We start from the raw sequence: 13252 nt of genomic DNA, 5'->3' as shown, positions 1-13252 counted from the left end.
TTTGTTTCCCCAAATTTTCTTCTCTTTCCTAAATGCTGACATTATCATTTTCTTCGGAAAGTTGATATTATCTCTGCTGTGAGGAATAAACTGGCTCCTATTTGCATCCACCTCACAGCCATGTCTTCCTCCAGCCCATCTCCCTCGTTTTATCAAATATATGCCACACTTGATGCTGGCCTCTCCAGTTTGTATCCATAGCAGCAGATGACATAGCAGGTGAAAAGATGAGTGAATGTGACCAGGGGGGTGTTTGCCTCTTTTATTTCCCAGCATCGTCTCCAGCCTACCACAAAGGTAAGGCTGGATGGAGAAATGGATTAAAGCAGGGTGGTCGATTTTTTTATTTATTAATTAATTTATTTTTTGTTTCTCTACATGACCGCTTCTTTTTTTGCGAGGACAAAACACAATAAAACGCATAAAATAAATACAGACTAAAAATTGTATTATTTTATGTGTATTTGTTTTTTTTCTAATGATAGGCTGATTTCAGTTTAAGCTTTGTTATTCATGATAATAAATAATCATAAAAATACGTAATATTTTTTTCCTACTGAGCCTACAATCATTTAAATGTCCCTGTCATTTTGATGCATAAGAAATAGAAGTATAAAACGCCAGAGTTAATTTTGCTAAAGTGAAAATTACATATTTTTCCCACCAAAGTCAGTACATGTATCCAGTAAGAAGAAGAAGAAGAAGAATCGTCGTCCATCTATTTATCCTTGAGCTTACTGCCTTGAAGTAGGCTATATTTACCATTTCTGACAAATGGTCTGTGGAGGTCGCATCTGAATGGAGATATCCTCCCTCTTTCACGCTTTTCTGTCCTGCCCTCCCTCCTACAGCGTTACCCCCCAAGAACTCGACAACCACGAAATCAACCGTCATAACGCTACAGACACTGCCAGCCATTTCCTGCCTCTAAAAGAAACACTCTTTTTAGCATTTTAAGGCAAACACGAGCAGGCTTTCTGCTTTTATATTTTACTATATTTTTTATAAAGATATAGGCTTCATTTTTTTTAACAAGAAGGACAGAAAATGTCTTACCCCGCGCAGGAGAGAAGGTCTGGCGTTCAGCTGGTGAGCGCGCTGCTGCTAATGCTCTCGCTCTCCGGTAAGAAACAAAACACCCGAACCGATGCTCTGATACATAGGTACACGATCAAAGGTGCGATGACATTATATTTCCTTATCACTCGTATTTGCGCGTGTGGGTTGTATGGTAACAGAGGGGGGTAGATGGGAGGGGTGGAGGGGGCCATTCCTATAATATGAGATAATGTCGCGGGACTGACATCCCTGCATTTACTAGTTTGACAAGGCCGTGACAAAAAACATAATACTGTGGTTTTATGCGACCAGTTTAAGCAAAGCGCTGCTTTTTGATCCGCTGTTCTGACTGGGAAACGACCCGTTTGCCCCTCTGTATCTTAATTTAGCCTCTGTTGACAGCTAAATTACTGACCCAATACATCACAGCCCTTAAAGAGGATTATGATGCAGCATACAAAAATAAATATTGGCTTTGTTTGTGCAAGTACTAGTAGTACCCAGCAGGTCGCTCAAGTATGGCTCAATGTTGTGAGTGCAGTGAGTGATGGATAGAAATAGGCCTTTAATGGCGTGTTAAGGCTGTGCTAATGTTATCAGGAGACACTCCTGTCTGTTCAATAACAGATAGACATGATAATTCACAGTAACGTTGTGAGCACACCCTACAAGAGCCTTACCATCAACAATGTATTAATAAGTAAAGAGGCCCAAATTTTAAGCACATCTTTAGCAGAGATCAGAACAATGCTCTCTTTATTATACTATAATAGAAGCCCCAATATTCCCCCACTGCTACTTATGTTAGTCTCAAATGTGAAATCCAAAATCCCAGCACTGTGTTAGGAAGGTCGGTCTTAGGGACAGCACGGGAAGGAGATGTCATGAAGGATCATATTTCAATAGTGTAAATTATATTAACCATTTTAGAAATATAGGTAAACTCATAGCAGCATAGTTTTCAATGAAAGCACCCTTTGTTGTTTCACCCTTTTTTATAGCTGAAAATAGATGCACAAAAGTTAACTTTTGCCAGCAAACCTGTTGCCTGACACACCTTCTTTGTGTGTTACTGTTTGTTTGTTTTTTCGCAACGTAAATCTAGTACTAAAGGAAAGAAAAGCTGAAACACACACACCCTCTTTGTGTGTGAGTGTGCATTTGTGTTGGGACAAATTCATCTTACATAGGCTCATATATCAAAAACAGAACCTCACATTATTAAAAATCTGAACTAAGCAGCCAGCTGCAGTGTCATTTAGCAATGCTGATCCACATTTCAGACACAGTAGGTGATTAAAACGCTGTTCCCATAAACAATGAGATATTTTGTGTTACAGTAAAATGTTGTTATGGATTGTGAATTATCAGTTGTCTAGACAAATAATTCTGTAAACATGTGAGTGTAGCATCCTACAGACTTTATTTCTGCAGTTTTTCTTTCTAACACAATTCCTTCTGTCCATCAGTGTCACTTTACTCATCACCTGCACCATTTCAGTTCTCACAGAGAGGCACTAGAGGGCAGCAGCACAATGACACGAGGAGGCATGTAATAACAGTGCACTGCCTTAAAACATGGCAAGCTTAAGTACAGAGGTTTCAGGTTATCACAGCTGAATCCTTACAGTAATTCAGAGTGGTGGAAATTTAATTTGTTTATATAATTGACAAATGTTTGAAACAGAAAAGGCTGGACTTTAAACACGACTGTATTATGTGAGATGTTAACATCATTATTGTCATAGGCGCTGTGGCTTAGTTGATTTCCAAACTGGGCAGCTTAACACTACAGTGCTTTTCACTCTCATTGGTAGTCATTTCAGTCTTCAGTTGAGAAAAGTTTATTTCGCATCCTGCCCATTTCCTATCATCCACAGTTATGGGAATGATGGGAAATGGGCAGTAGTCACTTCACGCTTTGTGTAGTCTCAGAGATGATATTCCTGTGATTTGCTTCCAGTGTGTATGTAGCTTACCACCAGTCATGATATCCGAGTCAAATGTAATAGTAGTCAAGAAGAAGAAAAATGAAGAAGTTCTGCAGCAGATGGGAGTTTGGTAACTGTAGCAGAAAGCTGGACTGTTGGAAGATATTTGACAAGTACTTTGGAAAGCCATGATTAGCTCCACTTTGCTGCAGAGGAAGGGTGTCCAAGTGTCTTTATGTATGGTGTATACTTTGGCAAGAGAAAACTGGGGACACAATCATGATTCCTAGCACAGGAGCAAACTGGAACTGTTAAACGAATTATTTTTACCTTAGTATATTTAGGAATAGTACAGCTGTTATTTAGAGGTAGTAATGAACAATTTGTCATTGTCCTGGTGGACATGATCCATTACAAAGGTCGCTAATACCTTGCTTGGTTGGTTAATAACCAGTAATAATTGGTACTTTGCAGTACCAATACCAATAAGTGGTACTTAGTTTGTTATAAAACATCTTCCACATAAAAACTTGAGTGAACATGTGCAAACTTTTGTGGTTTTGCATGTCTACCTTAGAGTTTACTGAAAGATTATGAGACTGCTGACTGTTTTAATATCTGTAAAGTGTACCATAAAACATCCAGACTTTGTGACTCTACTATAAGTACACTTGGTTGTCAATAATGCATAAAGGGTGAAGGAAGACAGAGAACATGGCGTACTTTTTAAAGCCTCCTCCTTAAACCACTCATCAATATTTTGCGTGTCTTGTTTTTAGTCTAAAGGAAAAGTCTAAGGCTAAAACACTAAAATGAAAGAAGATCAATAAAGGCCTGGCTACATCACTGGTTATTTGTCTCCCATGTACAAAACTAACATGTGTGTAACATATCACCCAAATAGTCTCCATTTTCTTTTTGTATTATCTTACAGGGTTATCAGAATGAGCCTTGGCTTGGATGAGTTGTGCCGTAATCAGAGAAAATCTGATCCGGGGGGGGGGGTTGCTTCTGGCTGCTGCAGTATGCAGAATGTAGTAAGACTGTCTCCAAGGCAGAGGGCACTAGAGACAGTTCAAGTGAGTCAGACATTTAAAAGCAGCATGCCGGTGTGAAATGTTATCCACAGAAATGTGTCTGGTTTATTTAAAAACAAGTGTAACTCTTGACAACAAAACTGATCTCTGCTGCTGGAGCAATATATACAGTTCCCAGTGTTTACTCTCTCCCTTTCCCGCATGCAATCAAGCTTGCACCAAGTCTCCCAAAACACCAAAAAGTCATTTGTTTGTTGGAACATTTTTCACACGCAAAAACAGTACATGCGGTGACACGATCATTGTCCAAGTGGAAGCTAAGTGAATAACAAATACTGTCTTGTCCCAACTTAATCTCCCAAATCTCCTGTGCACATAATATAGTGCCCATGGCTTAGCGAAACCAATAAGCACTTCTGAACCAGCAGACACTGTCTGACTGAATGCTGAAGGCAGATTTGTTGTTAAAATATTAGATTTTGTGACAACAACAGAGGTCTTTAGACAGACAGTGTAGGTGAAATTTAAAACCCAATTAGAGTGGGTTATGGACACTTTGTGGTAAACATGGAAGTCAGGCTCTGAGGGATGAGGAAGTCAGAGGTCAGAGTCAAACACGAAGTTCATATTAAGCCTCTCCTCAGTAGGCTTAGTCTTTTTAAATCAATTAAATTAAAATAAGCTGGGGGGATGTCATTTTATTTGGAACAACCTCTCAATACTTAACTGAAGCGTTTGTGCACTCAAAGCTGTTTTGCTGCTATGTGGAGAAGAGACTTTCAGATATTGTGTATTCTGTAAAGTTGCTCTTCAGCGGATTCTTTATCTGAAAGTTTTGTCCATGCTATCCTGCAGAGGCCTAATTGGATTGAGACTTGGAAGCAGAGGAGATTAGTCCAGAGTAGTTCTAAAAGAAAATCATGCTATATGCATACTATCTAGATATATATGTTTTTACAAAACTTTACTGGATTTTATATTTACTGGATAACCAAAGGGCTGTAGTTATTTGGAACACTATGTTGTCTGCGAATCATTTTAGACTGCTGGCTTTACTCCTTCATAATATTTTTGTTCTATTAAATGAAAATGGATACTTTTTACCAACTTACACATTTATTGTGAAATTGATTTCATTTGCACAATTCAAACCTAAAGAAATAAAGGTATGGAGAGGGAACAGTATGGAGGAGGTAAGAGATCTACCTCACTTTACTTTCTTCTGCACTGACCTTGCATTACAAAGAAGCAATTGAGACAAAAAGAGAAAAAAGGGGTTGGGGGTGGGGGGCTGTGTTAGGGGTTGGAAAGCGGTACAAGGAAGGAGGCAAGAGAGGTGGACAAAGATGGGGGAGAGGAAAATTGGGAGGGGCAGTGAGAGGGAGGAGTCACATGAGGGTTCTTCACTGCAGTATTTCATCTGTTAGCAAGTCTCTGCATCTGCCTCTTTTTTTCCGACTCTCCACAGGACTGCTGAGTCAGCAGGAGCCTATGTCAAACAGTTTCCCTTGTTTTATATCTGAATGTTTACAGCTTCCACTACCAAAGACACACATATGACGGTAGTCCTTGTATGTGTGTGTATGTGCGGCAAGGACAGCAACGGCTGTTGGAGTGCATTGCTGTTAGCAGTGTACAGATAGGTCACTACGAAGGGATGACATTGAAACAGCACCGCTAGTGGGGTGGGCTCACTGCTAACACTTTCTTGGAGGATGTGTATGCATGCATGTGTGTGTTTATTAGGGAGATAGGGGTTGAAGCAGGTGCAGTGCTGCTTCACAGCACACCTGACTATGGTGGACTGTGCACATAGAAAATTGTGTGTGTGTGTGTGTGGGTGCGTGTGGTGCAGAGAGGCAGGCCGGTGGAGTGGTGCAGCAGCAGTGGGAAGGGAGCCAGAAACACTCGACTGCAGAGGAGAGAATGGTGCAGAGTCCCATCACACACGCACGCACAAACACACACATACTTACTGAGAGAGAGGCACAGATTCTGTCTGGGGAGTGTGAGCCCATGCTGAGACAGGATGTTAGAGGGGAGGAGGAAACTTGAGGAACCTAAACGATACTTCTGTTTCATTTCATTTTATATTATGTACATTTAGAAGCATTTGGCTTTCATTTGAGAATATCAGAATAGTTGCTTAAATGGCATACATATATACATATATACATATATATATATATATTATATATATATATATATAATATATATATGAACATAGTTCTCAGCTTTTAATAACGCTAAACTAGTTGATAGACATTTTATGTTAAATTATGCTTTGACCATTCTCATAAATTTTAGTATTTTTTTCGAACTTTAAATGGATATAAATTGGTTTAAATGTCCATCCATCCATTTTCTTCCGCTTATCTGGGGCCGGGTCGCAGGGGCAGCAGCCTAAGCAGAGAAACCCACACCTTCCATTCCCAGACCAAGCGAGAGATGATGTCTCTCGCTTGGCCTGGGAACACCAAGACATTCCCAGGCCAAGCGAGAGATGTAATCTCTCCAGCGTGTCCTGGGTCTGCCCCGGGGCCTCCTTAATGGTTTAAATGTAATGTATTAATCTTAGTACTATCATCACTAATGCTGTTTATTTGTATTCACAGGTTGTTCAAGCATGGACGTAATTGTGGCCAATAGCATTAATGCACTAAATGGAACAACGGTAAAAATCTCTTGCGTGTTCACTTCCTGCTATAAGATGGATGTTACCAAGTTTGCCATGAATTGGACCTACCAAGAAACACGCAACGATACACAGGAACTGGTAAAATGGATACTTCATAAATTTTTAGCAAAGTACTTACATTTTAAATCTCTGAGCCAGTTACAAAAGCTTGCTCTCTTTTCATAGTTCATGACATACTATAAGAAAAGGGGAATGGTGCCTCTTCGATCAGAACGGTTCGGGGAAAGGGTCACGTTTGCTGGGAACCTGGATAAGAATGACCTGTCAATCACTCTATTAAATGTTCAACTGGAGGATGAGGGTATTTACAACTGCTATGTGAGAAACCCCCCAGACCGCATCCAGGGACATGGTATCATACAGCTCAATGTTGTCACAGAACGTAAGATTCTAATTGTAACTTCTGCACACACAAAGTGGGTAACCTTATCCCACTGATCAACTTGTGAAACAAATGCATGTGTGTCAGAATTACATTCCCATTTCACTAAGCATCATTTGGTGCCATTTAACGTCAGTATGCAATATGAAATCATCTCAGAACAACAAGTTACAATAACCACAGCACAAAATGTTGTCAGTTTGGAAAATAATACATAAATATTCAACTATACCAGATTCCTAAAAAATTCCACTTGTCAGTAAGACAAAAAGTAGTATCTCACTACTAGTAGTAGCAGATAGTGAACTATACCACATGCGAGTTTAACTTTATCATAACATTGATCATACAGGGGCTGTTTGCACTGCTTTGACTGCTTTGATTATCCTGTGTAGGATGATCTGCAGCTTTGCCTCTCTCTTACCTACTTCTGCAAATCTTCATTCAGGGAACGAAGCCACTCTGATGATTTAATGAAATCAACAGCAGATTTTTGAAGATCCAGTGTCAATAAATATATAAAAATGACTCAGCTATAAGTGACATATATTAATCACATCTAACATACTTTGTATATGTTTGTTTCTCGAGCATGACGATCTCCTGATGATGATGATTCAGCTTTTTTACTTATTAATGACCAACAAGAGGTTGAACTTAGTCCATCAGCATCTCTCACACACACACATGCACTCACATGGACCAACTCAGCAGCACTTTCTTACTTTCCACTCTGTTTAATCAACCCTACAGAGCTTTTAGTCAGCACTTCACTTGTCTACAAAATGCTTAACCCTTTCCTCTCCTTTCCTCAGTCCCACCTCCAAGGGATTCAACCATTGCGGTTGCCATTGGGGCTTCTGTGGGAGGAGCATTAGCACTGCTGATCCTTTCCATGGTAGTTGTGAAATGTCTCCGTCGACACAGGAAACAGGAACTCATTTCAGAGGAAAAAATGGAGGAGGAGGGGAAACTGGAGGCTGAAGGTGTTGCAGAAGAAGGAACCAAGTAAGAAATCTTGACATAAAAGCATTAACCATCACTTGAAAACTACGAGCAGCACAAACACAGAAAAGTAAAGAAGTGGGATGCCACTTCTCCTACAGCAGCTGTTTTCTTACAACATAGGCTACGTATAAAAAGAGTATTCTGCTATGGCAAATATCACATAGCACACTAGGGGATAAATGTCTGGTACTTTTTTCCTATTATTATTATTATTGTTACTGCCATTTTTTCCCAGTTAAGTTCAACTTCTAAAGGAAAAAAACAAAACGCCCCATGTTTAGCTCTTCTTGGGCAGAAATATAGCAAGTGCTTTTATTTAAAAGAAAAAAGAAAGAAAGAAGTGCTGGAGTAGTGAACTATGCAATATCCAAGTTTAACTTTATCATAATATAAATAGTACAGAAGCTGTTTTGACCCAAAAACACGAGTGAGTTTGTGCCAGGTGTTCATTTCTAGTGTTTGTCATGGCCAAACTGTACTCTTTAGCTTATGTTAGCTTTGCAACAATGTTTTATATATAAATGTCTGCAGACTTAAAACATACATCAAGCATAAAACAAAGCCGCTTCACTAAATGATGATCTTCTTAGGAACTTCACCTTTTAGCAGTGTTGCAGTACTTATTATATTAAAAATTACTTTGAGCGCTCAAGTAGAAAAGCACTATATAAGACCCAGTCCATTTACCAATATTCCATCTAAAGAGCTCCATTTAGGAACAGACCCTGTATTTCTGCAAAAAAAATGATTTAGGTATGAAATGATGTGATCACTGTTTTTCATGTAAAACGTGTTAGCGTATTACCAGTGTATTCCACTCCTGATTGTGAAATGCCATTTCTGTATACCAGACTAATGGTTGCCGATCTAACTTGGCTACCACATAAGTGCGCGCAGTATTCTGTGGTATTGGTTTTACAATTAATAGTCAGCAGTGTCTTACAGCAATAAGAAATGGAAGTGTAAGTGGTTTCTGCCAATGCACAGTAGATACATAACAATAAACAGAAAAGCAGCAACAGTCATCAGCGCCATGCCGCAGGGAATCAACCTATTTACACTCATATTTATTATTTATTCGATTTTGGTGTTGGTTATAGTGCAGGTTTAAGTGTTAACAATGGCCAGGGATGGAAAGAGTTTTGCTGGCACAAAAGAAATAAAATAGCCCTGACAGAACTATGTCTTTGACTTATTCACTTTATCATCATTGAAAAACTGAAAGCTATAATGGACAACAGCAGACACCCTCTCCACACTGGCTGGGCAGACGGCTCCTAGTCTTTTTAACACCCTCTTTTATCCCCATTTTTAACATGAGTTAAATATTTTATTTATGTATTTATTTATGGTTAGAACTGTATGGATGTGTGCTTTTAAATGGAGATGCTGGATGTTTGAATTTCCCCTTGGGTGTAAATAAAGTATGTAGCTATTTATCTATGTGTCATTCTACTTGAAAGCTAACCTGCTGTCATAATGTTGCATCTCTTTTTGCTACAGGCAACCATAATGGATCATGTGGTTAAACCAGAAGCCTGTGGAGCTCCCAAAACCCTGGTAAATATCTCCTCAGCTAAACAGTTATTTATCCATTGGAAGCCCATTGTCTGCTATGGAGTGTAACTTGACCTGAAGAAAAAAAGGAAACAGTTAACTTAAACCTTAGTAATGTTAGCTTTCCATCTTACTTGCTATTTAAGAATGTCATTAGCAAGAAATTTAAAGGGATTTGTAATGAACAGAACACACTATACCTATTGCATTTAAGTAAAAAATGTTACTTTCTCTTGTCTTTCAGACATATCCATCCCTTCTTGAGGATCTATAGTAATCACACCTCTTTATGCTTCCATCCCGTTTGCATGTTTGTGTGTGCGTGGATGTCTAATGCACATATATCTGTTTCTTTGTGTGTGTGTGTGTGTGTGTGTGTGTGTGTGTGTGTGTGTGTGTGTGTGTGTGTGTGTGTGTGTGTGTGTGTGTGTGTGTGTGTGTTTTCAAAGTGTCTATGTGATTGAGGATATTTTTGTATGTCTGAATCAAATGTGTCTATTTCCTCGAAAATATCTGGTAACTTACCCAGTAAATGCATATTGTTTTATTCATAGCTTTAACTCACTGTTAATAACATTAGAGGTCTTTCTTATGACACAGAATGCCATTTTCATAGCATAATATATGGCGGGCTATGGGGCTGGGCGGTATGACTTAAAAAAAACTATATGAGGGTATATTTTGAATATAGAACTTTAACTAAAAAACTGAATGACAGTGTAATATTTTTGCTGTTACTGTTTGTATAGCTGTAATGTTTTATATTCAGTCCCATGCTTTGGGAGAAAAACCTTTAACTGCCTGCAATGAGCTATTGATAAATATAACAGTGGTTGTGGAGATAAAGCTTCATACATAATGAAAGCTGAAGCTATTTCAACTATCATATGCAGCGTGTATATCTGTTGTGGCAGTAAATTGCTGATAACTCCAATGTCTAACACGTCCAATGTTGGGGTTTTGTTTTGAATGGTTTTTTTGTTGTTTTTTTAACATACATACTGTGAATCTAGTGGGGTATTTTTAAACATTGCCTTAAAGTCTTTTAACTGCCTGTATGGACACCATGTCTTAACATACATTAGATGCACAGCTGGATTTTGCTATTATATAAATATGACCAGTTTTCAGTGAGTGAGCCAAATTATGTTTACACGGAGCTCGAAATCTACTTGTGTCTGAGTCAGAAAGCATTCTCAAACATTCCTAATATCTGGTGAATTTTGACAAAGCAGTTGGTCTGTGCACTCTACAGATAGGGTTTTTTTATTCAGTCAACTTCTCTCAGAAACCAGAAAAACAAGTGCCCCATTAATATTTGTCTTTACACTAGAATACTGCAACTATTTCAAACCATTCAAGATTTCATTATTGCAAATATTTCAAAATAACAAAATGTTTTTCAGTATCTACACATTTTTGAGCTGCCTCTGTCCTATGTCTTAGCAGTTTGTTATTAATAAATTAAATAACTTAAATGAATAACATGATTACATGAATTGCTGTTCAGAATATGTTATGTAGTTTAGATTCTATACTAATGCAAACAAAATAGCATTCTTTATTCTTTTTTTTAAATTTCTTTTTAAAATAATTCTACTGTATGTCATACCGTCCACCCCCATAACAGGCACCTTTCCATTAAGCCTGATACTGTATAGGAATGACTTGGAGTGCCTGAATAGAGAAGTTGCAGTGATAAGCACAGATTTCAGTTCATTCTCTGTTTTACATACAATGAAAACGTTTTAGTCCTGATGATATCTGTGACTGCACTGCATTATACAGTCATTTGCATATTCCACTCAGAATTCTCAGAAATCCACACAATATAAACACAACTAACACTTTGTAAAAGAACAAAAACATACGAAAGAAAGTTTAAAATGACGGCCACAACATTGAAGAATATTGAGTCTTATAATTTATGTGCCAACTTTTATTGATAGAATCTATTAAAGGTTGTCACAACAGTGACCTACACACAGACAACAGCAATATATTGTACTAATCTCCATCTCCTATATCACGAGCTGGTATAAGTCCCAGCTGAAAGCAAATATTTGAATGTTTACATTCCTAACTGACAGAAATCCTGTTTTATAGAAACATAAAAATGGACAAACTGAATCACTGCTTCCCAATTTATACACTTTTTAGAGTGTATATAAAAGCTTAAGAAAAAATGTCTATTAAATAGTTGTAAAGCTTTACATATTCTATTCTAGCTAAGTCTCCAAAGTAATGACTTTACCTCAACAACGGTGTGCAAAACTGTTTGCACCTCAAAACAGTGATACATATTCTAATGTTAATGTAGTGGAGATCATGTGAATATAATGGAAATGAGAGAAAAAACATATATAGTGCAGATATTATAATGATATTAAAACTGTTATAGGGAATGTGTGATTGTGTATTTCACTATTAAGTTGACTAGAGAATCTTGAATGTTTTTAAAATATATATTCTCCTAGTAAAATACTTGATCACTCTTTAATATCAATCCAGCATGTACACTTTGTTATTGTCAGAATGTCCCATGATGATTCAACTTCAGTTTACTACGATAATGAGACAGCAGTGTCACAAGGTGATGTCTCAGTAACTGTTAAACGGGAGGGTTCCAAATCTGGTGGCTTGGCCTGACCTGGGTTTTGGCTCTGTTAAAAAAAATAATAAAAAAATAAATTGTGTACAGGTCTATATTTAGGTCTGTTAAGATCTATGATTTTATCATTTTTTTGTCCATTATTATGGATGATGTACTGCATAATTTCATCAAATATTAATGGCACATCTTTAAAGTCACAGTAATATGTTCACAACTTTGTGTTGCTCTGTGCTGGTCAATAAAAGCTTAAATTGTCACTTCGTACAATCATGCGCTAAAGAATAATAAAGTGATTACAAAATTTTGAGTTTTTTCATTAGCTTTTTCACATTTCCTGGTACACTGCTGTCTGTGTGTAATCATGCATGTTTAAGTTACAGGGTTTGTAGACCCATTAGGTGATGGCAGATTAACATTTAGGGCAAATTTACTGCAGTTATCACCAGACAGGTTTTATCAGCAATATTGTATATATATTGTGGTGTAGTATACTTATTATTCAAAATAGTTTACAGTTAAAAAAATATATAATGTGCTAGATATTGTGCACTGCTGTTTTCCACCTCAAGCTATGAATTTGCCCTGAATAGTTTCTGTTATATCACTTTACATGTTAGTGGACATCAAAGTTATGCTTGCACTGCGCTGCCTCTAAAACAAGTGGCAATGTATTTCAAATAAATATATATGAAAATATCAGGTTTTTGTCATTTTTTAACTATCCATCCAAGAGATATACATGTTTGTTCTGATCATTGCAAAAATGCAATATGTTACACATCACTTGGTACCTTTTGGGTTTTTTTTCTTCATTTCATATTTCATTGTCTTACTTATTTACACACCAGAGAAAATTATTTGTTACACTACTTGTTATGTTACTTTCCTGTTACTCCATAACATGAAATGCACTGTCACATTATTACCAGTTAATAGTATTAAGCTTGAGCTACTTATCGACTCCCT

The 13252-nt window shown here is 37.5% G+C and overlaps 1 protein-coding gene and 1 long non-coding RNA gene across 6 annotated transcripts in view; one reads left to right on the top strand and one right to left on the bottom strand.

Moving 5' to 3' along the window:
- LOC134641242 (uncharacterized) overlaps positions 1-13252 on the bottom strand; it is a 29162-nt gene that overhangs the window by 13644 nt on the left and 2266 nt on the right. Inside the window, exon 1 of one of the 3 annotated variants that reach the window (XR_010095516.1) lies at positions 1057-1151. The exons of the other annotated variants lie outside the window; for them this stretch is intronic. This is a non-coding gene — a long non-coding RNA (uncharacterized LOC134641242). Of the gene's footprint in view, positions 1-1056; positions 1152-13252 lie in introns of those variants that run through there. 3 annotated transcript variants of the gene reach the window in all.
- On the top strand, positions 876-12966 carry scn2b (sodium channel, voltage-gated, type II, beta). 3 transcript variants are annotated; one of them, XM_063493559.1, is made up of 6 exons: positions 877-1123; positions 6643-6803; positions 6891-7107; positions 7923-8115; positions 9619-9675; positions 9917-12966. In XM_063493559.1, exons 1-5 carry the CDS (start codon positions 1048-1050, stop codon positions 9626-9628), a joined length of 657 nt encoding a protein of 218 aa, XP_063349629.1. In that variant the 5' UTR covers positions 877-1047; the 3' UTR covers positions 9629-9675; positions 9917-12966. The 3 variants fall into 3 exon arrangements, with proteins under 3 accessions (XP_063349630.1, XP_063349629.1, XP_063349631.1); XM_063493561.1 differs by lacking the exon at positions 877-1123 and adding an exon at positions 3800-4069; XM_063493560.1 differs by lacking the exons at positions 9619-9675; positions 9917-12966 and having other exon boundaries at positions 876-1123; positions 7923-8119.

Source organism: Pelmatolapia mariae, linkage group LG14, assembly GCF_036321145.2.
Source record: "Pelmatolapia mariae isolate MD_Pm_ZW linkage group LG14, Pm_UMD_F_2, whole genome shotgun sequence".
NCBI classification, from domain to species: Eukaryota; Metazoa; Chordata; class Actinopteri; order Cichliformes; family Cichlidae; genus Pelmatolapia; species Pelmatolapia mariae.
Note: the sequence above shows the minus strand (reverse complement) of the source record. Positions and strands in the feature narration are given on the sequence as shown.

Bases quoted from the DNA above. Each gene is read 5' to 3' on its own strand.
- scn2b (XM_063493559.1), top strand. From the start codon at position 1,048: ATGTCTTACCCCGCGCAGGAGAGAAGGTCTGGCGTTCAGCTGGTGAGC. The intron at 6,804-6,890 runs GTAAAATGGATA...CTCTTTTCATAG, and splicing joins GCAACGATACACAGGAACTG to TTCATGACATACTATAAGAA. The intron at 7,108-7,922 runs GTAAGATTCTAA...TCCTTTCCTCAG, and splicing joins GCTCAATGTTGTCACAGAAC to TCCCACCTCCAAGGGATTCA.